This window comes from Typopeltis vanoorti, chromosome 19 (genome assembly GCF_054136105.1).
Source record: "Typopeltis vanoorti isolate ZY-2024b chromosome 19, IOZ_Tvanoo_1.0, whole genome shotgun sequence".
In the NCBI taxonomy this organism is placed as follows: Eukaryota; Metazoa; Arthropoda; class Arachnida; order Uropygi; family Thelyphonidae; genus Typopeltis; species Typopeltis vanoorti.
The window spans coordinates 36,770,900-36,785,459 of NC_143567.1; the positions used below are offsets into that span (position 1 = coordinate 36,770,900).

A 14,560-nucleotide genomic window follows, 5' to 3' on the forward strand; every position below is an offset into this window, starting at 1 on the left:
AGTGTAGTGATAATAAATTATTGCACAAAAAGAAATACCAAATCTACTCTATAATATAAAATGATAAGCTTTTTTTTTGTAACGTTTTTGTATCACATTTTTTGTCAAGTTATTTGAAACTTTTTGAAACTCAGGGGCTATCCTGAGTGTTAATCTCATGTTTGTTCATAAGGGTATTTTCGGGAGCACCATAGGGGCAGAACCCCCCCTTTCAAGTCTTCAAAATTCAAGGAGAATCGGCCTACCAGTCCGGGACTCAGAGGATTGGGTGCCGTAGGCGTAAGGGGAGCGGACCCCCCAGTTATGATATATAAACTCTTGATTTAATGGACTATCAGGGGCTAAGGGTTGTACGTAAAATCAAAAATCTGTTAAATTGCGAATCATAGGAATAGTAGTGACAATAAAACACTTTCAGTAGTACGTTGGAAGTTTATTTTGCACTTAGACTATAATAAATTTAGTTTAATCCTTTATCCAAATGTAAGCAAACAAAGTTTGCACCTGAAAATATCTTCACGACTGAGGTAAGGTGGTGCAACACCAGGCAACTCTGAGCAAAGGTTGACCAAGCTCTCATCACTCCTTCTCTCAGTATCTCCCATAATGCAAAGCACATCTCCTTGCAGACATGTATACAGCTATGCATTAAGGGAAGGGCCACTACCCAGACCGGTTTCGACCTTTATTGAGGTCTCGTCAGTGGGAGGCAGACCCAAACGTGGAGATACTAAGGCAGAAGCAATAGGAGAGGTCATATTTACCTATACAAGTTGCCAACAGGTGTACCACCTTATTAATGAATTACTCTGGATTTAGAGAAAGATGTTGGAAGTTTATTTTGCACTTGCTTAGACTATAATAAATTTAGTTTAAAAGCACATATCCTTGGGGATGTGACCTCTAAATATGACCTCTCCTATTGCTTCTGCCTTAGTATCTCCATGTTTGGGTCTGCCTCCCACTGATGAGACCTCAATAAAGGTCGAAACCAGTCTGGGTAGTGGCCCTTCCCTTAATGCATAGCTGTATACATGTCTGCAAGGAGATGTGTTTTGCATTATGGGAGATACTGAGACAAGGAGTGATGAGAGCTTGGTCCACCTTTGCTCGGAGTTGCCTGGTATTGCACCACCTTACCTCAGTCCTGAAGATATTTTCAGGTGCAACTTTGTTTGCTTACACTTGGATGAAGGATTAAACTAAATTTATTAAAACTTTTGGTAGTACAGTATTAATATATTTAATGAGAACATTTTTATGTAAATACCTTGAAAAAAGCATTAAGTTTCAGTTGTCCACTTTTATATTGTTTCTTAATAATTGATGAACAAAATTGCCGAAAATGTTCATAATAAGTAATCACCTCTGGATATGAAGATGTGCCTATGAACGAGATGATGTCGTCTGTGTGTTCTCTAACCACTGATAGTTTTGGACCAGCTGGAACCGTTTCCTCTTCCTCGTTGTCAACCTCCTGATCGCCCGTAGAACATCTTCAGCAATCTCTTCCTGGGAGAGAATCTGGTAGCCTGGGTCACCCTCGTCTATGTCTAGCCATTGTTCAATGTCATTCTCACTGACATGGTCGATTGGTAGAGCCTCTGCTACTAATGGCTCATGCAAAAAAGTTAAGCAAGTTTGAGCGTCGTTAGTAGTTGGAAGTGGATCAATCATTCAATGCTGTTAGAGCACTCTCCCTTGATGATCTTTGGACTCTCTGGAGGTGTCAAATAATAATAATAATTATCATCAGCTTGCATCAAAGTTTCACGGAAATCAGAGGTTTCAAAAACCTCTGAAATCGTATTCTGGTTCACTCCCATTCAGTAACTTGGTCCAGCCATTAGCCAATGTTGTAGTCTTTATCTCCTTCCAAGCAGCAGCAAAATTAAAGATGGCAGACTTAATGTCATATGCATGCAAATTTTGAAGTGTCCTGGCTCCTCTTGTATCTTCTTTGGGATCGTTTTTGTTCTCCAAGACAACCATAATCTCTTCTTATACAACCTCTTGCAGGCAACAATGACTTGAAGATGTGCTATAGGCTGTATTATAGAAGTGGTGTTTGGAGGAAGGAAGATACATTTTATTCTTCCATTCCTACTAACCAACTTCTCAGCATTAAGATGGGCTGATGCATAATCAAGTAGTAAAACAGCTTTTACATCTTCAGGAGAAATTTTTCAGGACCTCTTGGTAGTTTTGCACTTCAGGTATGAAGTGATTGAAAAACCAGTCAGAAAAAATGTCACTTATAAACCAGGCATTCCTTGAGCTAGACTAGATGACAAGCAACTGGTTCTAACATTCTTTAAAGCATGAGGCTTTCATGCTTTTCCGACTACCATTGGCTTGAGGAGACGCATGCCATCAGCATTAGCACAAAGTAGGGCTGAAATATGCTCCTTGTTTAATTTGCGGCCAGGCATGTTAATCTCATGTTTGTTCACGAGGGTATTTTCGGGAGCAGCATGATAGAAAAGGCCGGTCTCATCTGATTGCAAACTTAAGACAAAATAAGACCCTCAGATTCAATGACTTCATTGATGTTCTGAAGGGCTCAATTTGTTCAATATCAGCGCTCAGTGCTTCGCCACATGTTTGCCTATGTGTAATGACATGGCATTTATGAAAGTGCCAAAGCCACCCATCACTCACCTGGAACTATATGTTGTGCCACTTTTTCAGCAGCCGACCTTAGTTCAACACCATGAACAACAGCGCCACTAGACCACTATTGAATGAACCACATGTAAACTCCTTCTTCTAAATTCTTATGCTTGGCCAACTTCACGTTTCTTATCCGCCACAGTTGACCCACTTCTGGATCTCTCAATGCTATATTTTAGCAAAAACTGAGCAAGTTTGTCTTTATTTATGTGTATGTCCAAAACTGTTTGGTTTTTCACTCTGTAAAGTTCACAAACGAGCAACAGATGCACCACTTTCCAACTTACTTATTAACTCAAGTTTCTGTGCCATCGTCAAGTTTACTTGTTTTCTTTTAACCCCAGACATTAACTGGTATTAATAATGGTTTAACTAAATGCCTAAACACTGTGTTTTGCACCAGCAACACCACTGACACTATGCTACCGAACCAAAGCACATGCACACGAGTGAACTATTATGAGTATGCACGAAATATCATGAATATAAGTAAATATATCTGAAAATGAAATTTATAAACAATGCCTGTCGCTTCTGATTAACTATCATATTATTTATTTTTTTATTAATTATTTCATCATTGTATTTATTTGTCAAATAATGTCCGTTAAATAGAGAGTTTACTGTATTATAATAAAAAAAACACAAACAAATTTCAAACAATGGTAAAATAACATATCTGCTCTGGATCATTTAACAAATATCTGCACATATGCTATATCATTTACATTTGGTATTGTGATTAAATACAAAATCCTATCCTATTACTGGGTTCCTAGCAAATAAGCTTAGCAGTCTATTTTCTAAGAACTTCTGGTATGCTTTCTTCTTTTCCAGAACTGCTTATTTAATTACTTGTGTCCACCATGAGATTTTTATTTGTCTTTCCTTACAGACAACTTCGACACATACTTCACTAACTGAATTATTCAATGTCTTCTTTGGAGTTTGCTAGTGAGACTCAAAGATTTGTTTCTTGTTTTCAAACTACTTCAAATTTTCTTCAATAATGTTTGTATACCCAAGTCTAGAGTTTACCTGTAAAAGCTGCTCAACTTAAATTCTTTTCAAAACTTTCTTACATACTGTTATTTTCAATGTACTATCCATGTTTACCTGCTTAGCAATAAGTAATGGTCACTTCCAATTTCAAATCCTCTGTACACTCTTGTATCCTGAACTAACATGAAGATATAACAATCAATGAAATAGTCAATGAGGCTTTTCTTATTTCTTGTATGTTCTCTCCACATGAACTTATGCACATTTTGATGCTGAACATAGTGTTATTAATGACTAGTTCGTGCCCTTAGCCGAAATCCAGCAAATACTTACCATTATTATTATTAGCTTTGTCCTTTGATCCAAATTTCCTAAAATATTCCTATATGCCTGATGGAATTCATTTCTTACTCTGCTGTTTAGTCTCCGACAAGGACCACTTTTTCCATTGTCTTCACGTCAGCTGCCTGTGTCTAATGACTCAGAAAATTCTCCCACTTCTTGCTTAGAAAACCTTCTGTGGGACCATAGCTACAAATAAGTTTCATTGTCCACTTCCCAATTTTGAAGCGTGCCTATATCCACTCTACTTGAAAGTGCCTTTCAATCAAGAAGTTTATCATCATGTTTGGTGTTGGATGCTATTGCTATTCCTGCCTTCATTGATTATTATTGCCTGAATATAACATCTTATACTTAATATTTGTAAGATCTCACCTATTTTTGGCTTCTTTGTCTCTAATGCAAATTATGTGGTACTTTTCCAATTCTTCTGCAAGTTTAATTTTGGTAATCAGGAATGCTGCTGATATATAGTACTTGCAGGATGATTTGAATAGGCTAGAACTGTAGGCATGGGAAAATGGATGTCAGTAAATGTAAAGTCATGCATTTTGGCATGATTAGATATCCAGTGTCATATTATACTGGTGGGATTATGTTAGAAGAAACTGATCAAGCTAGAGATCTTGGAGTGTTAGTAGATAAGAAGTTGAAGTTCAGGGACATTGAAGCAAAGATTGCAAATACAACTCAAAAGATAATTGCAATGCTGATGTCATTCTGCCTCTTTACAAGGCCTTGATAAGACCTCAATTGATAAGACATAGGTCTGATCTCCTGGTTTCCATTGTGATTAATGCAGACACTAACAAACAGGAGAAAGAGGAATGATATGATTGAGACATAAATTTTTGAAATGTCATACAGGATTTCAGTTGATGGAATTTTTCATTTTATGGAGGGTGGGGAAAGGACAAGAGTACATCCTTAGAAGCTGAGAATGAATTCTGCTAAGAAGGGGTTGAGGTCTAGATTTTTCTCTCATAGAGTAGTGCATGATTGGAATGGATTGCAACTGGATGTTGTGTGTGCATGCAGTGTGAATGAATTGAAGAATAAGTATGATAGCTGGTGCGTGTAGTATGTGGCCTCCCTCAATGAGTTCCCTGGAAGTCTCTTTAATAATAATAACTAATTTCCTTTCCATTACTACTCTTTTTATTGCTGGTTTCTATCTTCGGTTCTTTTGATGTTAGGTTTTTCTTCTTCTTCCAGATGTTGAATTGGAGCTTGTTTCAGTAGCTGACTTTTTGCTGTTCACCCTGCAGGGACCTTGTTTAACAGAGTGACACCCCAGTCAGCATGAAATCTCATAATGTTATGAGATTATGGGTTACCAAGAGTGCAATTTGATCAGCTAAGTCCCAAATTGTCAACCTTCATTCTCCTCTTCAGTATCCATTAGATACCCACTAACAAAGTGCACTATGTGAAGGTGAAAATTGGACATCAGGTCACAAGCCTCAGTTGTTCTCAGCATTCCTGAAAGGTGATGTGGAGGTCTCTTCTCAGTTATTTGGCTTTGATCCTGAAGCACTCCCCTTGATGCTTGTTTTTTTAATATCAAATAGAACTGAAAGCAATGGAATTTATTGCTCTGAAGCTTAGGTAAATATACTTCAGTAATTTAAGTAATTTTAAGTAAAAGAAAAACAATATATACCTGAATTTGTTGCCTATTGCCTGCAGTAATATTGGAAATTGTCCAACATGCTTCTTTTCTTATTGTTTCCTTCTGTGATGAAAGAAGATGCAATAAACATGGAAGAGCATTGCAGTTGAGTATAACCTGAGTCTGGACATCATCACCTGTGACAATATTCCCAACTGCCCTTAGAGCAGCAGATACAACACTCTGGTTTGAATGCCTACCAGTGACATCAAAAGAATTTATCAAAATAAAATGTGATGATATGAATATTATTACTTATTTGATAAAATATAAGTGTATGTTTCATTATGTTGTTCCACACAACATAACATATAAAATTGACATAATAAAAATTGTCCAGCTCAAAAGATGAATAAATACTGTAATTTATTTTAAACAAAAATTTTCATACATGTGTCTTGTCCAATTTATAGCCTAGCATGGTTACAAGCACAATGGAATGCACAACTAAAATGAAATGCATAAACAGAAAAGATCAGAAATAATAAGAGACTAATTCTTTGTCTTGCTAATTACAGAATTTATTCTACTCATGGGATTCATCACTGGAACAAAACCACAAGTCCTTTGTTAAACCATTTTCTATTAGAGAAAAAAAAGAGTATGAAGCCCTTGTCACACAAACAAAGCCTAAATAGTAATGACGTATGAATGTCATAAATTTGCTGGCCTGATTGGCTGAGTGGATAGTGTACCTGCTTTCCAACCAAGACTGCAGTTTTGAATCTCATTCTAGAGACCAAATGACTTTTTCAAGTCCTTTCAAACCTTCAATAAGCACAGTGGCAGTTTTTCAATATGTGAACAAAATCAACAAAATTCAAATTTCTCATCTTATATCAGCATGATTTTCCAAGAAGTGTGTCAGGCCGTTTTAAGAAAAGAAAACAGCTTATCATGAGTGCTTGAAACAAAAACCTCAGCTTTGTTCACAGCCTATGCAGTTGTCCACAACACTCGTAAAACCATCATTAAAAATACTAAATCTGACTTTGATAGGGCTAAATGTAGAAACTTGCTGCCTGTGCCAATGGCAGTCTCACCTTCTGGTCTCCTGCAAAAGCTACTGTGGATAGCGTTTGTCCATCTGTACTTCCTCTTTCTCATACTAATAGCAGCAGAAGTTACTAAGAGTAACCGAAGGCTGACATTCTCCTCTTCCAAAACTCCACCACAGATGACGAAGGCAAATCACATCCTCCTCTGACTAGAATATTGAACCACATCTGCCATGGCCTTCCACTAGAAAGATATCAGAAGAATCTTGAAAATCTGGAATGCCAATAAGACAGCTTGGTCATGATGAATTATCTATACCAGGGTTTCCCAAATTGTGTTCCGTGAAAAATTATCAAAATTAATATTAACACGAGCCTGGAATGGTTTTAATGCTGCGAATCTAATCAAGGTGTTTGGTTAAAATTTCAGAATTTGTGAAGTGTTCCGTCATAGGAAAAATTTGGGAAACGCTGATCTATACACTATAACACTATATTATACTCAGCTGGCATCCACCCTACAGCATGGAAGCAAGTCCATATACAGCTAATTCCTTATTAAAAAAGTGATAAATGTTTACCATCAAGTTTTGGTCTATTGCTCTGACAGTTTTGTTCAAAGTAATGGAGAAGGTTATCAAGTCAACTTCTTCGACACCTAGAGAGCTGTCAGCTAATTATTAGTAATTACCAGTATGGATATTGCCAATGTAGTCAGAAAGATCTCTCATCTTTCTGACCATATCAAATGCAGGGCATTTAATATGGTCTAGCATTGAAGGCTTAAAAAAAAAAAAATCATATGGATCTTCCCACATAATTGCATTGCCAAATTTTCTCATATCAATCAATCTGCAATGATGGAAGGTGTTCTGTCTTCATATTTTCCTCATAGCTTTGTCAATGACTGCAAAACCTGTTCATAGTTTAGTTGACAGCAATCTTCACTTATCCTACTCAATCAAGCCTTCCAAATGCTCAAATAACTCAAGCTTCAAGATCATCTGTAATAAGTGCACTGAACACCAATCACTACAGTATCCTTCACCAGGGCAAAAAATAACCTAGATGGCTCAAATGCTTCCAAAACAGAGTTTTGTTTGTTTTCTTGAAAAAAATCTTCTTCACTTGTCCATCTATGCATCATTTGTTTGATAATACTCAACTCAACTGTTGAGTCAAGACCAGAGCTCTCTTCCTAGACTGACTCTTATTCTAAACTTTTCCTGGCAAAATCACATCATTTGGAAGCTAAGGATGTCATAGAATAGCATCCTCAAATTCCAAAAAACTTGGATCCCCCTCCCTCTCAAGATGATACTTCTCATCTGACCAGTCTGTATAAATCTCAAATCTGTCTAAATGCTTGGGGTGGTGCACCCAAGACCCCCCCCCCTGAAAATTCTTGATGCTGTTCACAAAAGAGCAGTTTAGTTGAATAGTGACGTCTTTCTTTTTCTCTCTCTCTCTCTCTCTCTCACACACACACACACACACACACACACACACACACACACACACACACACACACACACACACACACACACACACAGGCTCTCTTCAGCCACTGTCTCTTCTACAGATATTTCTAAGGTCATGGTTCAGCAGAAGTAACATCCATTATGCCTCCAATTTCTGCCAGATCTAGAGGAACTTGACAACAGATGTTCAACACCCCTTTATGTTCACTGTATACTCATCAAACTTACTACTCCCAGTCATCTTTCATTCCATCCACCTCACAAATTAAAGATGCCAAGAAATTATATTCTTGGTTTCTTCCTTTATCCAAGTGTAAGCAAACAAAGTTTGCATGAAGTAATTTCATGACTAGGCTACTTGTATATAGAGGATATATATAGAAACTTCACATCAATTGCCTTAGTATCCCATAATGTAATGCACACATCCTCACAGACTTATATAATGCTATGCATTATGGAAAGGGTCACTACCCAGACTAGTTTCAACCTTATTGAAGTCTCATCAGTGAGAGTCAGCCCCAGGAGTAATACCAGAGTTGAAGTAATGCAAAAGTCATGCAGAAAAAACTTTCAACATCTCTAATCCAGAGTATTTTAGTAATAAGGTGTGACAACTTTTGACTACTTATATATGGAAATATGACTTTTGCATTACTTCAACCTTCGTATCACATCTGGGTCTGGCTCTTACTGATGAGACCTCAATTACAAGTCGAAAATGGTCCTGGGTAGTGGCCCTTCCCATAATGCCATCCACCTCAGTTCTATGAAACAACTTCCCCAATCAAACATTATTATTATTGTATGGGCACCTCCATGGAATCCAAAGACTCATTGCAGGAGACCTCAATTATCCACACAATCTATCATACCTCAACACTAACAACAGATTCTGGCAACCCATTCCATTAATTCACAACTAACCAAAAAAAAAATCTACCCCTCATGCTTCTACTAACCACACTTTTACTCAAGCTTCCAGGGATGACCTCTAGTGTTGAAATCTTTCCCCTGCATCACTCCTATAAAATCCTTTAAGCAACTTAAGTGTTTATCATATCCCCCTCTTTTTAAGCTATCAACCAACTACTGCATCCCACATACCCTCAAATCTATTCTTATACCACACACACCATTCACCATCTTGGTTGGTTGGCTATGAATCCTGTTCACCACATCCTCATCCCCACCCCCAAGAAACCCAGGAGAGAAGACCTGAATACAGTAATGCAAATCCAGATGTGGACATATCAAAGCTGTATAAAGAGGAATAACAACTTCCTTATCTCTATTCATTAGTGTGTTCTTCAATAACCAGGTAATCTTATGAGCTATCTTAGAAACATGTCCTCTAAACTTCAACTTTCTGTTTATCACCACCCCTAAATCCCTAGCCTCATCTATTTCCTGGAGTACAATTCCATCAATGTGGTACACAGCTTGTAAACTATTTATCCCAAAATGCATAACTTTACATTTCTCCATATTAAACCAACACCCATTATCTTTTGTCCATACTGACAGCTTTTAAGTCATTCTGAAAGCTCTCCACATTACTTTGATTCAATATTACTCTACCTAATTTTGCATTATCAGCAAACAATTGAATATTTCCTTTCAGGTTATTTCCTATATCGTTTATGTACAAATTAGACGGTTGTGGTCCTAGCACTGAACCTTACAGCACACCACTAGTCACCACCTTTTGCCTGGATTCTGCTTCTCCATATACCACTTTTGATATCTGTCTAGTTGTCACACTCTTATCCAAAAACCAGTGCCATATCCATACCGATTTGTTCTAATTTGGGTAACAGAGTTTCAAGTGATATTTGGTCAAATGCATTGACAAAATCCAGCAGAAGCATGTAGCCATTTCCCCTAATCCAACTCAGCTGTCATTGCATTATAAAAAGTTAGTAAATTACTAAAGCATGACTTACCGTTCACAAAGCCATGTTGCCCCTCATGGAGTATCATATTTCTGAATTCTCTTTTTGACCAATTTTTCCAGTACTTTTACTACTCCTGAGACAGTGATTGGTCTATAATTTGATACAGCAGTCTTAGAACCTCCCTTATGCAAGGGAATTATTTTGCCCTCTTTCCACTCCCTTGGAACTCTACCAGAGCAGAGACTTAAATAGCCTAGTGAGAGGCATTGCCAATTTCCTTGCATATTCCTGCAAAACATAAGCTGATATCTCATCTGAACTAATTTTCTTTTTCAGAAGCTCAAGCTTAACGATACACTTATCCATCTAACGTCTACCTGATTAACCCTCCTCATCTTAGGTGTACCATTTAATATAGCTTCCTGTAGATTCCCCTTAACTAGGTCCCATGCACTACTAACATCCTTCTCTTGCAGTGTTTTATGCCATGGCACAGCTTTAAGCTTCCTCCTAAGTTTGTCATAATCACCTGCCTTGTAATTCCACATATATCCCTTCTTGACAGAATATTCCTCATTTTTTACAATCTTGTCAAGACTGCATGGTCACTTTCTCTAACTAAAGGTAATGTGGCCACCTTAGTTACAGATAGCTCTTCTGATCCTATGACCAGGGTCCAATACTCATGCACTTCAAGTATTCCCTCAATCACATACTGCCTCAAGTAATTATCTTGCAGTATAATTAATGAGTATAAATTCCAATCTGTATCTCCATAGCTGAAGTCCCTCATAATTCACTTGACCTGCACTCATTGTACTAATTTACTAATGATTATCCCTTGAACCCTCTGGCCTATAGCAGCAACTAAACTAACCATATATTTTGCCTGATTGGTCTTGATCTCATGCCAGACTGCTTCAAATGAACAGCCACTCTTCTATCTCCTATTCTTTTTGGCTGCAATTCATCTGCTATCAACCAGCAATACCCCTCTATATTTCTATCTTCCCTGAAAATACTAAACCCTTCACATTCCATCCCTGTAGCTACATCATTTGCTGTTAGCCAAGTCTCACTAATGTCTATAACTTTTGGCGAGGTTGCACTAACCAATACCAAAACTCTTCCCTCCTTGTTCCTGATACTTCTGGCATCAGTATATAAAAAACTGCAGCATTCCTTCAGGCTCCCAATCACCTTTACTTCCTGAACTGACTACTTTATTCAATATTTTGGCTTGAGAGACTAGATTCTGCACATATTGGTCATTCTCGCAATCACTTGCCTCATGGATGCTGTCACACAAACACATTCAACTGCATCTACCATAATTGCTGAAGTTTTCCTGAATTTGTGCTTCAGTAATGTTGTAAACAAAGTTCTCTCTAGACACATATCACCAAAACCATTTAGATGCAGTCCATGAGCTGTAGAAATCCTTCTTTCCATCAAACACAGTCCATACGTCTACAAACTACATCATTCTTTTTTGCATAATCTGTGCATTGATTTGTTTGCTATCCATGCCTTCATCCTCAATTTCTCACCTATCATAGCATGGTAGGAGACTTACAACTTTTACCTTCTTGCTGTTCATTTTTACATTGTCCAACAATGCCTTTGCATCATCCCCTCATAGAAAACCTCTCGCCTCTCAGATCATTAGTGCCAACCAAGACAATTAGTTTTTCGTCTTACTTTTTTTTTTTTTTTTGCATCTGAATGGCATGACTAATATCATTAATTTTTACACTAAGGAAACATGATTTTGTTATACTTTTGTTAAGTACTCCTCTGATCATAGAGTCCCCATACATAATTTTCTCCTTACCTTGATTTTCTCGTTCATTGACATATTAATTTTTACCTTGGATCACCTGCTTCTTTCTCTTCTCAGCCCTGCTAATCTCTTGCCAATTTTGCAACTTTTTTTCGATTTTGCACTTTGTCCTGTGAAGTATAACATTTAAGTGCACTATTTCCTTATTTACATCTATTTCATTCTCCTATATTTCCACTGCTGCATGTTCAACGTTAATTCTGACATTAATGTTTTCCATTTTACCGTTGATACTATCTATTCTACTCGCATTCACTTCAATCTTAATGTTCTTCATTAAGTATAAATTTTAAATATTTCTAAAGGATTATAACTTCTATTTAAGAAACAGAATATCAACAGATTACGCTGCAAATGACCCAGGAGCCCACTCACAGCAGTTATTTACTATGGCTTTGCTGCCTCTCATGTTGGAGTGATATATATACAGTGGTAGACAAATTATACAAAATCCTACTCACCATGAAAAAAATGTACTAGCCCAAGACCTGACATTTTTTAATATGTCATTAGAGTTCCTATTAAATTGATCAGTGTTGTTGAACCATTTGAAGAACATTTCATTTGTGTGAGAACCTTTACAAGAAGTCAAGAAATAACAAGAATAGGAAGAACAGTGAAACTAACATTGATTTTTTTAGAAAATATAATTTGTTACATTAATTTTTGGTTCTAGACTGGCCCTTTATAATCACCCATATTCTTCTGCATTTGCTTAAAGTTAAATGAAGATTTTGTTTAGAAAGCTATTTTTATTAAATAAAAAATATTCTATTTTATATACTCCACAGCTGGCAAAGTGTACCCACCACAGGCAAGTGTATTTGAGCTCTGTCTGTCTCTTTCTCTTTGTGCGTGCATAAATCTACCACCTAAAATCATTTGCAAACATCCATGCTCCCACCCTGGGTGAATAACAACAGCAATTAGGTTAAGATATAAATTACCATCCTATGAAGCCATCTTTCTCCACCATCTCAAGGGAAGAGTATGAGCACCACGGTCCCTTCTTTGAGATCTTACAATACTTCAGGGTCATCTTTCTCTCACTCTCAACATAGTCACAAGATTTTAAAGATTATCAGAATGTCACCAAATAAGTGCCTAGCTAAGGCAAACCATTATTTGGAAATGATATCTACCAAACAATGCCTTCTTCCTAAGTAGCAGAATGTCATCTGTTCTATCCAATGGGGGGGGGGGGGGAAGCATTTAGATCTTGAACTTGGGGAGAAAAAAAAAGTTTCTACAAGCCCTCTCTTGTAGAGGCTGAGTATGAGATTGCTGGTAAATGCCATCAATATATGCATTGGAAGAGAGAGTGTGTAGGAACTCTACACAATGGCAGAAAAGAAGAGTCTCCTTGGCATACAATATCATGACTGCTGGGATGGGTGACAATCTGAATCCCAGAATATAGTAGGGAAATTTGTAGAGTATATCTCTGAAACATTGGGAATGAAAGCTTCTGTGATCACATACTGTCAAAGACTTCCTGGCAGTCAGAGAAGCCAATGTTGGTAAAGAATGAAGATGCTACTAGTAACAGCCATCTGAAGGGATGTGGGGGTTCCCTTTTCAGACGTCTTCAGTCATGCATGCAGGCTGTAAGAGAATGAGAGTAACTGGAATTGGACAATAATTGAAAGGTACAGTTGCATCCCTTTACTTCTGAATGAATGCTATCTGAGACTGGTGAAGATGAATAGAGGTAAATAGTTCATTCTGCAAGATAGAGGATTCTGTCAAAGTTTAGTAGCAGTAAAGCCATCCAAGTCCTACAATTGACGAATCAGTAGAAGAGAAGATTTTATTTCAGAAGATAGTTGGAAAAGTTCTACCTTTGAAGATGTTGAGATATAAGGACAGTGTCAGTAGTGGAGTGGAGAAGATGTAGGAGGAGTATTCATCACGCAAAGTCAGGTACACTTTATCTTGTCCTCTCTGATAGATATAAGAAATTTAAGGTTGAGAACTGAGTTTTCCCTGAATACGTGTCCTTGAATTTTATCATGATTCTGGGGGGCTAGATAGCTTGATATTCTCTTTTTTCCAGCAAGTCGATCCTCTTTCCCATCCACTCTAAGAAGACAAAATAAAAGACAGCCGCAGAATATTTTGTTCAACTTCCGTTAGTTCAGCCAAATGCAAAGACAGAACTTGAAACTTGGAATTGCTTTATCACAGATGATATTTTAGATCTAATCTTATTATATACAAAAAAGTACATCAATTCTATTTTGAACCGGTATTCAAGAGAAAGAGATGCTAAACAAATAGACAAAACAAAGTTGAAAGCATTTTTAGGTCTCTTATATCTAGCTGGTTTACATTGCAACAATTGGTTAAATTTGCAAGATTTATGGGCTATAGATGGTAGTGAGATTGAACTTTTTTAGACTTACGATGTCTTCACGGAGATTTAAATTTATTCACAATTGTATCAGGTTTGATGACAAATTTACCTGCTTAGAATGCCTGAAAGTTGACAAATTAGCAGCTGTTAGAGATAATTTCTCACCATTTGTAGAAAATTGTAAATTATGCTATTCTATGGGACAGAATGTAACAATAGACGAAATGTCACCGGGCAACTTTCATACCTGAAGTTGAACGTTATTACCAGTTTAAAAAAATTCCGCTTAAAGTTC

At 37.1% G+C, this 14,560-nt stretch overlaps 1 protein-coding gene across 1 annotated transcript in view; it reads right to left on the reverse strand.

Annotated features, from left to right (window-relative positions):
- The window catches only part of Kap-alpha1 (karyopherin alpha1), a 252,644-nt gene that overhangs the window by 27,677 nt on the left and 210,407 nt on the right, over positions 1-14,560 (reverse strand). The window contains exon 10 of the mRNA XM_090409589.1: positions 5,681-5,885. Coding sequence (XP_090265715.1) covers positions 5,681-5,885 — 205 coding nt within the window. The remainder of the gene's footprint in view (positions 1-5,680; positions 5,886-14,560) is intronic.